This window comes from Clytia hemisphaerica, unplaced genomic scaffold, assembly GCF_902728285.1.
Source record: "Clytia hemisphaerica strain Z4C2 unplaced genomic scaffold, Clytia hemisphaerica genome assembly, whole genome shotgun sequence".
Classification (NCBI taxonomy): Eukaryota; Metazoa; Cnidaria; class Hydrozoa; order Leptothecata; family Clytiidae; genus Clytia; species Clytia hemisphaerica.
In genome coordinates, this window is record NW_027103344.1 from 918830 (window position 1) to 934773 (window position 15944).

General features: G+C 36.2%; 2 protein-coding genes across 4 annotated transcripts in view; both read right to left on the minus strand.

Moving 5' to 3' along the window:
* The window catches only part of LOC136819525 (amyloid beta A4 precursor protein-binding family B member 1-interacting protein-like), a 41766-nt gene that overhangs the window by 1576 nt on the left and 24246 nt on the right, over positions 1-15944 (minus strand). For all 3 annotated transcript variants that reach the window (XM_067075777.1, XM_067075770.1, XM_067075762.1), the window contains exons 10-14: positions 3980-4123; positions 2752-2961; positions 1298-1429; positions 845-926; positions 261-361 (exon numbers count right to left, since the gene is read on the minus strand). In XM_067075777.1, the coding sequence (XP_066931878.1) occupies positions 261-361; positions 845-926; positions 1298-1429; positions 2752-2961; positions 3980-4123 (669 nt within the window). The remainder of the gene's footprint in view (positions 1-260; positions 362-844; positions 927-1297; positions 1430-2751; positions 2962-3979; positions 4124-15944) is intronic.
* On the minus strand, positions 9152-11726 carry LOC136819514 (uncharacterized). Its single transcript, XM_067075752.1, has one exon. It carries the CDS (start codon positions 11472-11474, stop codon positions 9378-9380), a length of 2097 nt encoding a protein of 698 aa, XP_066931853.1. The 5' UTR covers positions 11475-11726; the 3' UTR covers positions 9152-9377.

Below are 15944 nucleotides of genomic sequence, written 5' to 3' on the forward strand. Positions count from 1 at the left end.
TTTCGTAATCTTATTTAGACTCGTGAATTATGTTGACGTGAATCACGTTTTTTTAGAAAGATTCGGCAATTAATTCCTGCTTAAATTTCAAAGACTGTCTGAAGGCTATTGAGTGTACATAAGATAGAATATATTAAGAACACCTTTAGAACATTTAAACCAGCTAAAAATAAGAGCGTCCAAGGCTAGATTTACTGGTAACGACCTTATCAAAAGAGGAAAAGCTTATATCCAAAACTTATTAAAAGTATGTGTGTTACCTCAATTTCTGCAATTCCTTTAGACCATGCTGTGGAAAAAACTTCAGCCAAAGCGTCTTGTTTTCCTTTCACTCTTTCCACCGTACCATCAGCATTTTTCACTAGAAAAAAAAAGACGTTCGAGTAATACAGTAATATAGATGTTATATGATAATACAATAATTGTTACGGGATAATGTCAGTTTGTACACGCTTTTTTAAAGGAACAATTTTAAAAGAACGCGAGGAGGCTGAAAATTGGCCAAACCCTAAGAAAAATGAAGAACAATCTGACTAAAGTAAGTATTGATTGTAAACCCTTTTTAATTTTTTAAACAAAGAAATATGCGTATTAAGAACATTGTAAGAACATTTAAGCCTGAAAATTCCAAAAATTAAGAACAGCCTAGCCTGAGCAAAAATTTACTGGTTCTTATTAAAAAAACGTGTATTATTTTCTACTATATATGAATAAGTCGTCTAGTATGCTATATTACTAGAAAACGATATTCAAAGGTTTTAGGCTATTATGATGAGGACATAAAATAATTATAGTGTTCACTAAATCTCCGATTGAGAACGAAAAAAGTATTTGAAAGAATTACCTTGATGTCTCACTGTACCTCTCACTGTACCACGCACTGTACCACGCACTGTCCCAATCTTCGCTTTGCGATCCAAGGTTGACTAGTAAGATAAAGTAATGACGAAAATATTAGTTTAGTGTACCTACAATGTAAAATATATATATTCTTTTATTTATGAGTCACAGCGGGACTACTGAAAAAAAAATGGAAAACTGTTAATTTATTCAGTCTTCCGGAGAAAAAAGGAAAAAAAAAGAAAAAGTGTACCGATGCAATTTTTTCGCGTTATTGACATATCGTTTTACTTCGAATAAACACCCCCTTCATTTAAACACCCCTCCTTTAAGGAAAAATTATCGATGAACCCTCCTCAAATAAACGCCACCTTCGAATAAACGCCTCCACTCTAGGAGGGGCGTTAGAGGTTCGAGTTAAGGAGACTCCACTGTACATTAATGAAAAAAGACTTACAGCATTGCTACTGGTGTTGTTGGAGCTTGTTGTCGAGACTTGTGATGTGATGGTGGAACGACTTCCAGCCAATAAGACGCGTTCAACTTCTTGTTGAGTGGTCAAATAGTCTTCATACATATTGTAACCGTACTGTAGAAGATAAAATGAAAATGTTCACGTATGTTGACTTTTCATTTTTTTATGAAAGCCTAAGTGAAAGGAGAATAAATTTTGTGGAGTTGATTTTTTATATCTATCCACAGACACGTTTTTCGTCCTTCCCAGGACTCGTCAGTGCGGCTCAGGTAAACGAGCATAGACTGTTGTTGTCACCAGAGGGCTCAAAACACTAAATGTTGAGCTTCGCATAATCGCTTGTGATGAACAGAGAAACAGAGCTTGCTCCTCAACAGAGTCTATAGAGTGCTGAAAGAACCGAATTTCTGAGCGTAATACATCGTTGATTCTTTATAACTTATAAGTCAAGATTACGTTATCTTTCCTGATGTTAGAAACACCCAAAATGCCAGAATTCACATTTGTTTTGCTGTGTGCTATAATAAGAGTTCAAATTTCAGTTTTTCGGGCATTTCTAGCCAGTGATCTAGCCGGAACGAGTGAACGAACAATATAAAATAAAAGGTAAACCAAAAGTAAGTTCCCGCCTCCTTGAACTGAAATTTCTGAAGTTCTGTGCAGCAGTTTGATAAAATTATTCTTTATAGGATCGAAAGACGGAAGGATGAACTAAAATTTTGACGGGTTACATCTAATAGATTTTGGTCAATTGGATTGAAAGTTGTATTAGTGAAAGTTATAACTGATGGGGACGTATGATTGTATATAGATATGCAATCACAGTTTAAATAGTAGTAAAAACATAATTAACAGTTAAATGATAAAAGGATGAGACATGAATAAGAAATTTAATAACCATAGCTGAAAAGTTCTCGGAAAAAATGGACCACCATCTCAACTTTCCTGAAGAAATCAACGTTACTTCCCAGGATAATTTTCAAGGTTTATTTGTAAAATAAAATTGTGAAATCTTCGAAGGTTTAATATTTTGTCCCTCTTTCTTTACCAACGGACATCTAATGGACAAATAATGGTTTTGATTGACATACACGTAGTCTGGCAAGAGTCCGGGGGAGGGGGGAGGTTCACTCGATTCAAAAGAGACCGTATGTGCGGTCCAAAATTAGGTCTTTGAAATCGGACCTTTACAGTGCAGAGAAAATTTAGCGAAAAATCGACTCTTACGGCAAAATATGGTTAGATTTTCAAAGTGTTAAACCCTTAGAGTGCAAGTTTCTTATCTTCGCTCACCTTCAATCCTTCCAGTGCACTTTGGGAAACTTGGAAAAAGCACCTTTAAGGGTCGCACGTAGGAAAAGTCTGAGTAAACAAAAGTAAAATCTGAAAATTTTGCTTTTTCCCTGACGTAACGTATCACCAAAGGGGAGATTTACCTTAGCCATTCGAATACAAGTCAACCAATGATACATCGTTTTGCTGTCGTCAGCACACAGGTAAATGATATGTTTCGATTTGATGTTTTGAATCTTTGGGTGTTTCAAACATATGACATGATCAGTGGGCGCTTTGTATTTCTTCTTGTAGCCAACGCCCAAATAAATGTTGTTGTGCTCGAATTGAACCAAACATGAAAGCTCTCTCGTCTACAAAAGTTGGGATCACATATTAATTCAATTTATGATTATCTAGTCTAGTAAATTTATATTATATCGTTCATTTTTGAATCGTAGAGCCGAAGAGTAAAATCCCCGCCCAAAAAAGGTACGACATCGAAGAAATCATTTTATCATAATATTTGAAATCTTTTTTGGTCTTTTGAAAGTCTATACAAAATTTAGGACCGTTTTTATTGGGTGACCTACTCTTGTCTCCCGAATAGACGCCCCCCCGCTAATTGTTAAGAGAGAAAAAATCCTTCCCCCCCCGCTCTTATTAAGACCCCCGCCCCGCTAATTAAATTAGAATAATTCAATATTTCATTACAGTGTAAATAGACCTTAAACTTGTTAAAAAAATTTTGTTAGTATTGGTTCTTATTTTACGTGTTCATTTGCTAAAGTTTCTTTTTTGTTATTGAAATTGATATCAGTTAAAAGAATTCTGTCTTCAAATCACCCCCTCTCTTATTCCATCCCCCCGCTTATTAGAATTTAGAAAATTTTCCTACCCCCTGCTTATTCAGACCCCCCCCCCCCCCCCGTCTATTCGGGAGACAAGTAGGTGTATAAGTGTCGCCAGAATTGACTTTAAGAATATTGTAGGGCCGGCCGGCCACGAAGAAAACTAGAAGCGGATATTAAAGAATATTATTCAAAATGATTCAAACCAAAAAAAAAAACATATTCAAACATTGGGTGACCTGGGGGAATAGGCGCTTCCAGATGTGAGTCATATTAAAAATGATTCCAGGGCCGGCCTATATGAAAACTAAAAGTGGTCATAAAAGACCGACCTCGCTTTGAGAAAGTTTCTAAAACGAAAAAAAGCATTTGGACGAGATGGAGTTTTTACAAGCTCTTATTTGATTTGGTTGGTCGTTAACCAGTAATAAAACAATTTTGTTACATTTTCTAAAGAACGCGTCATTTCTATTACTTCAAATGACCAATTATTAAAGTAACTTATAAAAACTCAATCTCATCTGGGGATGACAGACCTTACCTTTTGTTTCCCTTTGGGATTGTAATAAACACCAGAAGCTCTGAGTACCACATAATGTTTCTCCCATTTCTTTGATCCGCCTTTACGAACAGATAGCAAACCTTCGATTTGAGGGATTTGTGTATTTTCTTTGGAGAAAAATTCCTATGAAGAGAAAAAATCGGGTTCCGTCACATTTTGGGCATTGCCATTTTGCATCATTGTGCCAAAAATAAGAAAAAACTAATGAGCCAATCCTGAGAAAGCTGGTAACAGACGGACGGACGGACGGACATCGGTTAATTTATAGGACCTCCAAGGTAGGTCCAAAAAGTAAATCTTTTTGAAACTAGGAACATCGAAAGTTTCAGAATTCTTGCCACCGCAGTCAGGAGCGACCCGATGGATCACTCTTCCATAGCTGTTTACCCGAAGGTAATTACGAAGTATTTGTTATAATCAGGCAAGGGATTGAACCTACGACCTTGCACACACGCCAGGGCTTATTAATACCTTATAGGGGAAACCTTCATCGGGGAAAATTTTTGTCGGGGAAAAATATTCGTCACTTGCTGGTAGTTGGTAAACGCATTAAGACCGGGGAAAATTTTCGTCGGGGAAAGATATTCGGCATTTGGCCGAAATTTCGTCACTTTTCCCCGATAAGGTAACTCACTACATTGGGAAAGGACGCAGTATAAAATTGGCAGAGTATCCTATTGGTAGAATATTGATTCTAAAATACACCATAGATGAGGCGATGGTGCGCGGGTAAAAAAGTGTTACATTCCTGAGAATAAAACCTATTCTCCGTAAAACTTGATGTATGAACTTTGTTAAAAATGAACATGAACATGTTCTAAAGAAGATAAATAATAGTGGTTACAATGATGATACCCATTAGAAAAGTATATTACTCTAACCCGATCGACGAAGAACATACGCAAAGTATGAAATTTTTTCCTATAAAAATATACCATGTGTCGGGAAATATTCATACGAGCACAATAGAATGGTTTAGAGTGTAAGTAGGTTAATCAAGACAAAAACTGCTTAATATATCGTGACATGAGCTGCAGAAATGCTGAATCGAGCTGCCCTTTTGATTTTTTTCGAGAGCGTTATAGCGTTTCCAAGGGAGCTTGTTCTATATTTGTGTACTGTATAATCCGTGGTATTACCTTATGGATATCCAAAACAGGAAACTCTCCTCTTAATTAAATTACATTTTGTTTATTAACACTGGCTGATTCTTAATAACCCATCTTAAAGAATTCTTTAATCCCATTTGATGAGTGTTTTTCCGTGCAGCTTAACACGTTATGCCTCGATCAAGTAAGCTACATCAGTAACAGTAGGCACCCTCATGGGGAGTTCCTGTAATTCAAAGGTATGGTCAAGGGCTATTACCTACAAAATTTATCGAAATGTCATTGTGTATACATACAGTTGAATCTAGCTCAGTGCCGTAGGAAGCATTTTCATATTGAGGGGGCTGAAGTTTAGAGAGTAATTTTGAAAATTTGAGCTCTAGATTGCTTGAGAATGCAATTATGACTAATTAAAAAAGAAAAACTTCGCATTTTGCAAAATAACCATTTTTGAAAAAATTATTGGGGGGGGGCATGTTGCTACGGCACTGTAGCTACAAGATGAAACCTTTGCAGTGTGAATTATGTAAATTTGAATGTCTTTTCGAATTTGAACAAATTGCTCCCAACCTTGCGAGCCAAAGTGAATATGAGGTGGTGAACTAACAACAGACAACTGTAAATTCCACATACCACTGCGAGTGATGTTCAGACCAGAGCCATATAAGGACAAGTAAGGGGTTTTTCCAGAAAAAAAATTGAACTCGGGGGCGGAGGATATAACATTTTTTAGAGCCATTCTTTGCCACGGAAAGTCATGTGACATCTTTTTCAACCAATAAGATTTAATAATTTCGAGGGTAAAACAAACACTATGGTTTAACTCACTAAAAGATTATGCTTACTGAAAACACATAATTAATCTTTAGTAAGTGTTCTGTTGTACCCCAGTTCTGACGTCATGCCGTGGCGAAGAATACAAGGACTAGGTAAGTCCACAATTTTACACACAGACGCTTGGTAGGTTTCGGCCAACGCTAAACCTCTGACCTACTGATTGCTAAACCTCTGGCAATCAGTAAATGAAAATAAGAGCTAAATCACAGCTGCGATTAGTAGGAGGCGGTCCTATACCAAACGTTATACGGCAGTGTATAATGATATATCTGTTTGCATTATCTCATTCAGTATAATGGATATTTTCGAGATAACACGCTGTGATGAAGTAAACAACAAGACATTTTAGATCAATAACATTGTTCGAGGTGACTCAATACATATATCGTAAACAAACAAGTTATGTAAATTATGCTATAGTCTAAGACAAATCACTATCTAAGAAATAAGCCCAAAGCCGAAGAAAATTCGCAAACGGGTCTTTTGGCGAAAATAGTTTACAGCCGGTAGAGTTTGCCAGTCTTCTTCGAAACTCTCCCGCCCATTTTTTCCGTATACCGACCGCCTTAACGGCTACAAATTCCACGCGTATGATATTTTCCCGCCTTTACTATCACTTTAACGGACGATAACATCGTCTAGTAAATATGATGTCACATTAGGACCAAGTGCTAAAGACTAGGATTAAGATTTTTCAGTCAGAGGATGAAGAAAAACAATTAAGGCATATTGGAGTTATGCTGGTTCCGAGTTGCATAGGCTTTTAATAATATCAATACATGGTTGCGGTCTCATTTGTTTGCAGTTGGGGAACTTTATTATTGAACAACTTACACGATTTGGTGTGATAGCGTTTCACGTATTAAAATAAAACTGAGACTCCAGTGTTTGAGAGTTTAAACCTTACTAAGTTTTATTTAAGTCAAACAGGAACTTCTTTTACCTTCCTCAGATGTTTATATTCAGAATAAGAGAGCTTGTCGGAGTTTCGGAAAACCATCAAATACTTACAATCAAAATCATAATATTTGAGAAAAAAGGGAAATTCCCACGAAATCTTACAACCACTAGGAGCTTAGGATGTGAGGAACTAAAAGGTCCAATAGGGCTCAGAATATAACCCGAATTGAAACATTCGAATAAATTTATCAATTTGCCCTAAAACGACTTTTTCTCCCGAACTTTAAATCACTGAAAGTGAGTAATTAACCAAAATTCCCAATATATTTCGACCGAGATTGTAGTGATTTCATTATTTAACATCTTTAAATCTCTATCTCAATAACGTAAGCTCTAGAATTGTGAATTTTTCAAGATTTACGTAATCAAGCCACGGTAGGAGCTCTAAGCTAACCCTATTATAATACATACAGCTCAAAGAACGATTATCAAGTTATAGAAATACAGCTTCTAATCAGCGCTCACAATAACACTACGTAATCCAGGGAGATCGTGAGAAATTCACTTAAGACACAGTGTTCCTGTTGTGTATTCATTGCCAAAGTTAACCCGATTTTATTGGATTAATCCAGCTTTAGATTATCGGATTATAATGAGGTATTTTCATTCAATCAAGTAGTAAACAAAGTCTGTCTAGATGTGCAAGACCTTAATTGATAATCAATGCCAAGTCTGTAGCGTAAGGAAGCAAGGCTCAAGACTACAGTAGGCTCCTGCTCATCCTCTAGCGAAAAGGTTTCTAATAGGAAGTATATCTATAGAGGTCTGCGATTCAGACCAGAGACCACAGTTGAAGGGAAAAAGAAGTCTAATAGTTCGTTTGTTATCTACCCTAAGGGAGGAGAGGGTGTATTAATTGTATTAATCTGTATTAATTGTTTAACCTTCTTTAACGGCTGAACATTGAGCAAAGGGTACAATTTTTCAAGTCCCTTCTTTGTAACTTTGAGTAATGTGAAAATCGAGGCAAAGGCATGACGGCGGTAGACACGGAGGATTTTAAAAGGGTTTCAAAGGATGATAAAGTGGAAATCCATTATACGAACTTTGAGCAATAAGGACCTCCCCCACACTTTCTAAATACCCCAATTTCTACCTCTACTGTCCAGGGCTGTTTCAAACGTTGACACGAGAATTTAAGCTAAACTTTCATAATGGCATTAACTAGTGACAAAAGAAAGTCCAAATAGAAATAAACTTAATCTCGTAATGGATTGTAAAGCCTTTAATTTTCTAGAGGCTTTTTATTTGAACTTTTCGAGAAGGTCAATACATTGTTTAATTAATACAACTGTGACGAAATATAATATAAGGCACGTTTGATAGCAAACAGAATTCATTTTAATTGGTCCGCTAAAATTCTATAAAATTCAAATATTCGTCAATCGAACAAGAGTGCCCAATGATTAAACAACCATAGAGCTAAGGATAATAATAGACGATATCGGCTTTCCAAATTCTCCCCGAATGATTACCCATGATGCATTGCGCAAAAAATTCACGGAAAGTCAATATCGTCACGGGTAATCATTCGAGAAGAATTCGGAAAGCCGATATCGTCTATTGCGGTAATATTTATCTTTGGCCATAAGAATTAAAACTCATCCCACTCACTAACATTCATGTACCCGAGAAATCTTTGAGAAGTGCTACCATTACAATATTACTTTTTTAAACTTTCCGATCAAAGATGGCGGATATAAATTAGTCCAGGTTTTATTTACCTAGGTCAGTAACGCACTACGTTATTCGACCATGGTTAACTAAAACCCAGACTCTTACATATTTTAGCGCAAGGGTAAAGTAAAGTAAATAAAGTAAAGTCTGAAAATCTTGCATGACATACACATATAGAGAAAGTGGAGTTATGCGTGGTGCGCGTTATACGTCATATGTGGCTCAAAATAAGACAGTGGGATGTTCCTTCCTTGCTATATGAAGGAGAAAATTCCATATCAACTGTTCATAAATAAAAGAAATTGAACTATAATATGTCGATCGGTAATGAGAAAGTATTATTTTAGTAACACAGTGCGATATTTTTGAATGCAAAATGCAAAACGATATATAATAAGTCATTTTTGTAATGTATTAACAAAGCGCTACGAATATAAAGTCAGAGTGACTTATCTACGCCCCCTACCCACCCCGTATTGGTGGGTGGTACAAGCTAGGGTAAGCTTGTTTTAAACAAAATCCAAACTGACCAGCCCCAAAATAGGGATTTGAAAATCACTCAGTCAAGTTTTACCAAAATTTAAAAATTTTCAAGCTTTTTTTCAAAACAAACTTTCATAAGATCAAATATACAAAAATTAAAACATAAAGCAAAAGAAAAATCAATTTATTTTTTCTACAAAATGTTGAAACTACTTTTTTATGAAACAAGCCTGTACATTATATCAATTTTTTTTCAGTAACAGAAGCCAGGCTAAATTGCATAACAATCTGTAGCCTGAGTGTCAAAGTTTTTAATTTGAGAGTTTTGCAAAGGTTATCGGCGTTCCGTCTAGAGTATCCTCTTCCTTAAGAGAAACAGGTTTCGATTTGATGGATGCCAAAAAGTTTTTGTTTTCGTCGTACGACGCCGGTCGGTCGTCGACTAGATTACCGACACTGCTACTCATTTTACGACGTCGTTGCCGTGACGGTGTTGAGTCGTCTAGTTCTTCCACGATTGCCGTCTGTATGGGAAGTTTCTTACGGTAAAGAGAAATTGAGCGTGAACGTCGATTCACGACACCGGGTTGCGAATTTATCTGTTGCGCGACGTTGTCAGTTATTTTTGCCGGTAACGAGTTATTCTTATTGTTCTTGGACTTTCGTTTCCCAAAAAAGTTTCGTTCCTCAAACATCTTCCCGCCACGTTGAAATTTATTGTTAAATGTCTGAATTGATAACGATAAGTCGTTCTGGCTCAAACTACGACGTCGCGTCGTCAAAAGGCCTGGTACTGGTGCGTCATCATTAGAATTATTATCAAATTCTCCATCGCTTATACAGTCAATAGACGTCGAGAGACGGCGTCCGAGAGATAATTTCTTTGCCGGCTTGGAAAACGATTCTCTTGATTCCCGTGAGCTTATAGACACGGAACGGCCGTATTGACGTTGTGCGAGAAACGGGACGTTTTCTTCCGTGTCTTCAGAACGTAACGTGGTATGAACAATCTCTAGCTTTGGTTTCTCTTTACGAAACGATGAAACTTTACGTATTCTGGGTAACGACGAATTTGCACTCGCGCTACGGTTACGCATATCTGGAGCCAAAAGATTGATGTCCGTGTGACTGAGACTTTTCTTACGTTGCAAACGTGGCCGTATTGGACTGGGTACGACTTCATCGAAAGACGCTTTCTTTCCCGCCATTTTGAAAGTACTTCTTTTACGCTGAGTGTTAGTATCGAGTGAATTCGATTTTACATCTCCGACAGAACTCGACTCACCCGATTCATTAGTAGGCGGCTTGTGGACGTCCGCTGAAGCCTTTTTCGTATCTTTCGGCGAATCTCTTCGTTTATTTGAAACAATCGATTCTTTAGAGTCTGCTTTATTAATCGAGTTTCTAGGTGATTGTTCGATAGAATTCGCACTTCTGAGCGATGCAGTTTTCTCGTCATCTCGATTAATTGAGTTAGCACGTTCGGTTTCTTCGACTTCTTTCATCCAAGGTTGTTTAGTACAAACGTCTTTATTCTCTTTACTGTCTGTTGCTTGTGAAAGAGGACGTCGTCTCATTGGTCCCAGAGATAGTGAGCGAGTCAATGCACGTGTCATTCTACGAGACGGCTGATTCATGCTACGTCGCCGACGTTTCTCCATTTTCTCATCCGAATTGTCCTTCTCACCGAAAAGAGTCGGTGCTTTATGGTAAACCTCAGAAGCCGAGAATACTCGTTTACCGTCGTCGTCAAAAATATACCGACCACTGACTTTCAAATTTCCCAAGTTCTTTTCATTACCGATGAATTTAGACTCTTCAATCAGACTATCCATAATAGCATTAATTTTAAGTCCTGTCTTAGCGGAGACATCATAAACTTTACCACACCATTGGGGGATAGTTTTCCGGCGCTCGATCTCCTTTCTCAAACGCTTCTGTTTCAAGTCTGTCTTATTACGAACAACCATCAGAGGCAGTTCAGTCGAATGCTTGCCTTTGATTGATGAGATCTGGTCTCTATATTTCAACATTTGCGTAAAGCTGTCGGCATCATCTACAGAGTAAAACAGTATATAAATATCAGCCTGTTGGATAAACACTTGCTGCATTGACGGGAAATTTTGTGATCCTCCCAAATCCATGAATTGCATTGTAACGTTATACTCGTCAACAATGACTTGTTTTAAATGGTCATCGTACAACGTCGGTGTGTGAGTATCACTAAAATCTTCTTGGTTGCAGAGTTTCTGTATAACCGCTGTTTTACCGACCCGTTCTTTACCCATGCAAAGAATTTTGACTGTCTTCTCTTGGTATTGGATTTGGTGATTACGCTCCTTACGTTTACCGAACAACCATTTAAACAAATTCATAATGTTGGTCGAGTGCTGTGTACTGATGTGCATAATGATTTTTGTGTTGTAGTAATAGTGTAATAATGTAATATGCTGTTACGTAGAGAGATAGGAATGTAGTATAGAAAATTTGATTTCCACAAACTCCTCTTTTCTCTATCGACTAGACGCAGTCATGCAGATAGTGTGGTTGTTTCTCGTTGCGTGCGAAGTGATGAGTGATTTTAGTGTTGTTGCTCGTCAAGAAAATTGACTTGATTTTATATAGTAGTATGTTTTTATTACTGAAAAATAATATAAAGAGGTAAAAAAGATTATCAAAGGAGTAATTGCATCCAAGGTATTGTCTCACTAGAAAATAAACTATTGATATCTATTGCCGGTAAACATCGCGCTACGAAAGCATTTAAATAAATCGTCCTAGCAATTATTAAAATTTTCAATAAAATCAACCCATTTTTCATTAGAATAATTCTATAAGAACGGCTTAAAAACACCAAAAAACAATTTGAAACTAAAAAGCCAGAACCTTGAATTACCGAATTTCAAGTGAAAGTACGTAAGACTAAAATACATGACTTTTGACTTATTATTAAGAACAGGATAAGAACGATTTTAGTCTCAAAGTGCCAAAATTCACTGGTTCTTATAAAAAATACAATTAAATCGCTTATTGTGGTGTATTATAAGGAGAAAAAGGCATCAATGTACTAATCTAGATTTATAAGGTTGTAAACACTCTCTCGTCATAAATTAAATTCCTCACATAGACACCGTTTTTTAATGAAATTATCAAACTAGTTGATTTCTTTTCTTTACACTGTGCTGTAATAAAAAGAGTTTGAAGCTTTTGCTAGTTGGAAGAATAACAATGTCTGTTACAAAAAGCATTCATTGAAAGCAAAAACGAGGCTGAAGCTTGAGCAGTACCTGATCTGACAGTAAGACAATATACCACAACCAATATCATTGAAAAGGACTGGAAGAGACTTGGAGAGGAAGATTTAAACAACCCGTCCGAAATATTTGAAACTCATTTCTTATAATAAAGGTTTGTAAGCAGAAATGGAGGGGGAGGCATGTGAATTTTTCACACGACCCGTGTCATCAGAAACCCACAACATCTCATTACCTACACACATTCAAAAGCATTTCTCGACTTGCAAGCAAACGAAAACCGACCACTGCTTTCACAGTAATGAATTTTCATAGAAGGAAACTTATCAACTCCTTCGCTTATTTTAAACAATATATTAAGCAGCAGTATACCGACCAACCTTGTGCCAAGCAAGATAATATGGCTATTTCAACAATCAGAGAAACGATATAATACACCAAATTCCTTGATTACACACCATCCATATTCTAAAGCTTTGAATTCTATTCTCTCCTCTAAAAACGAAAAACAAAATAGCTTTGAATACGACGAAAATCTGACAGCCCTGACTACCCTGCCCATTTCCAAATGCTAAATGCTCGATTATTTTCGGTCACTAGATCATCGTTAAAATGAAGATTTTTATATGGAGTAATCTTTTGTGTTTTATAAGCCCTCAGAGAAACAACAACAAAACGGATGACACGAGACCTTGCATAAAATTTAAAAAATTGAGAATGTACGCAAAAAAAAGAAGAAGAAAACTCATTTCCTAATCATTTTAACGCGCATATTGATTCATCAAAAACCTACGCACAGAAAATCAATTTATTTTGCGCGATTTCATAACTGGAAATTCTCCCACTTTTGCAATGGGAGCACTATATCTTTTGATTGCTGCTCCAACCACGAAATGATACTTTCTGCGGAGAACACCGAGCAGAAGGCGTAGATTGCCAAAATAATAACTCTCAAAAACTCAAACGTATTTCAGTTTCCCGTGCGTGTTAGAGTTGTAGAGACTTTAACGAGAGAGACAATAACTTGAATGTCATCATAGAAATTACTGTGTGCAGTGCAATATGTGTATATTCATGCTTAGGAAAGAAACAACAGAAAAAAAAATCTTCTGTCGAAATGCATCAACGAGCGGAACTAAACTTATTATATAAAATAGGAAAACGTCAAGAAAAGACTTTCCTAAATTCTCTTGTTAGTTATACAAAACCTTGCATTGACAAGTTGAAATTTGTTGTGAACAAAGGCTAATATCGTCTTGACATCTAGCCTCAATTTCCAGATAGATACAATACAACACAATGCACAAAAACAACAAGAAGTTTATATGCGAGATTATGACCCTATTTTATAACGAAAAACATCGAATTCAACTTTAGTAACCGATTTCTATGTGTGACCTTACGACTGTACATAATTTTATAATGAAAATTTGTCTTGCTACTTCAACTTTCTTCCTCAATGGTAAATAGCGAGTTCATGTATTTGCACTTTTGAGCGACGGCAGATTGGCTGAAGTGATCTGGAAATAAATCGCAAATTCGAGGATGGTAAAAGTGCTTGGTTACCGTCATCCTCAATCGATCATGATCTAGACAAATCAGATGCTAACCGTCTCCGTCGCAGAAAAACACACATACATAAAATCGCTAATGTCACAAGGAGAAGTTCCTTCGTCATCCTGTATTCTAGCTCTAATACTAGAGCTGACCTAAAATTTCATTCACTTATATCTCCAGATAATATAGATGATAGTAAGATTGTCAAAATCAAGAATTGAACAGATCTAAGTGACTTCTCTTTCACGAATGTTAATGTGAATCTGAGCAAAACGAGGGTTTATATGATTACTTTAGAAGATCTTTCACACTTCATCAGAATTTTTTGGTGGCAAACGTCCGTTAATCCTCTCCTAATACGCAAGGAATCTGAGAAAAAAAATGTCTAGTTTTGATTAGTCTGAATCGCAAACCTCTATAAATATACTTTCTAAAATTTCTTTTCAATAGAGGATAAGCAGAAGCCTAAGTTTTGATAAAAACAATAAAATCAATTTTCAAATGAGCGAAACACTGTTTTTGTACCGGAGAATGAATTACTGAATATATGATATGCGTAAGTCAAATGACGTCATAATTTCTCACGGAAGCACCCGAAAACACACCACCGTTTGACCACCGTGTTTCTTTTTTTAGTGACAAAGAGGGGTCAAATCCCGGGTTTTTCCGGGTATTTCCGTTATAGAAACGACTTACACATATCAAGAATACTTAACTCATAGACTGACCGGTACATTGCATTAAAATCAATGTAACAACCTTTATACTCCAAACTCAAATCAACCTTAGGTTTGTATTACGCACCATACAAGGAGTTTTTTATTCCCTAAATCCCAAACTACCTACGCATGAGCTAAACAGTGAAATGTGAGTTAAGTGAAGCTCGATCCAAATCTCGCCTCCAAAAGTCAACTCATTTTTCGAAAACATGATACCACTCAATGAAAGAGATCCAACTATGCCAGAATACTATATCAATAAAGCAGGGATACATGTTTTTTATATAAGAACATATTATATAAGAACATAAGAACAGGTTAAGAACAGTTTAAGCTTTTGCAAAGTCTAAAACACCCAATTTCTTAGGAAAATAACCAAAAATGCTTACAAAATGGTGAAAATCAGAACATGTTAAGAGCACTTTTAAGCTTCAAACTCGAAAAGTTAAGAACATCCAAGGACTTCAAAAATTTTGGATGTTCTTATACAAGAACGTGTATGAAACTTACGATAAATTGAAACAAGAAAAAGAACGATTAGTAAAAAAAGCAGTCATGAGTAAATAACAACTGATCCTTAGTCAAACATTGTACCAAAGCTCCAAGTTCGTACCCAATTTGTCATGGAACGTCAGTGTAACGTCTTTATAACGTTGAATGAACATCAAAACAATTTTTGAGTGACAGCTTCACGTTACTTGCTAAAAATGCACTGTATTTTCAAACTATGTTTTAAAGGGACTTATTCTATTGAAAATGATTGTAAATGAAATTCCAGATTATCAATAAAATTCTGAACAGTGTCACTTCAATCTATGAAACCCTCATCTGCCTTGAGAGTAATATTTCATCATATGAAATAATCAAGGAATCAAAAAATGAGAAGGAATATTTTCAGTTCTTGTTTGAAGTTCCTACTAGCAACTAGTTAGTCCCCTACGCATACATCTTGCTTTAAGCAAACAAAAACTGTTGTAAAGAAATATATATCACGTATTAACGGATTTCTAAGTTCAAAATCTCCCTTAAAGTCACCACAGAGAAAACCAACTTGCCTTCAAAGTTCCTAAGAAACAAAAACATTTAAACCCAGATAAAACCAAACTAGTACAGTTGTCTCTCTCTAATTCGACTCTTAAGGGACCAAAAATTTTATTCGAATTAGAGAAAGATTTCAATACAAAGAGTAATTAAATCCAACTGAAGGGGACCATCATTTAGTTCGAATTACAAAACGATTCAAAAAATAGAGATTCGAATTAGTGAGAGTTAAATGTAGAGCTCAATTCAAAATGCGGACTAAATCTTTCACACGCTCAGATGACAGGGGCTAGTACGGAATAAAGCT

Bases quoted from the DNA above. Each gene is read 5' to 3' on its own strand.
- LOC136819514 (XM_067075752.1), bottom strand. From the start codon at position 11,474: ATGCACATCAGTACACAGCACTCGACCAACATTATGAATTTGTTTAAA.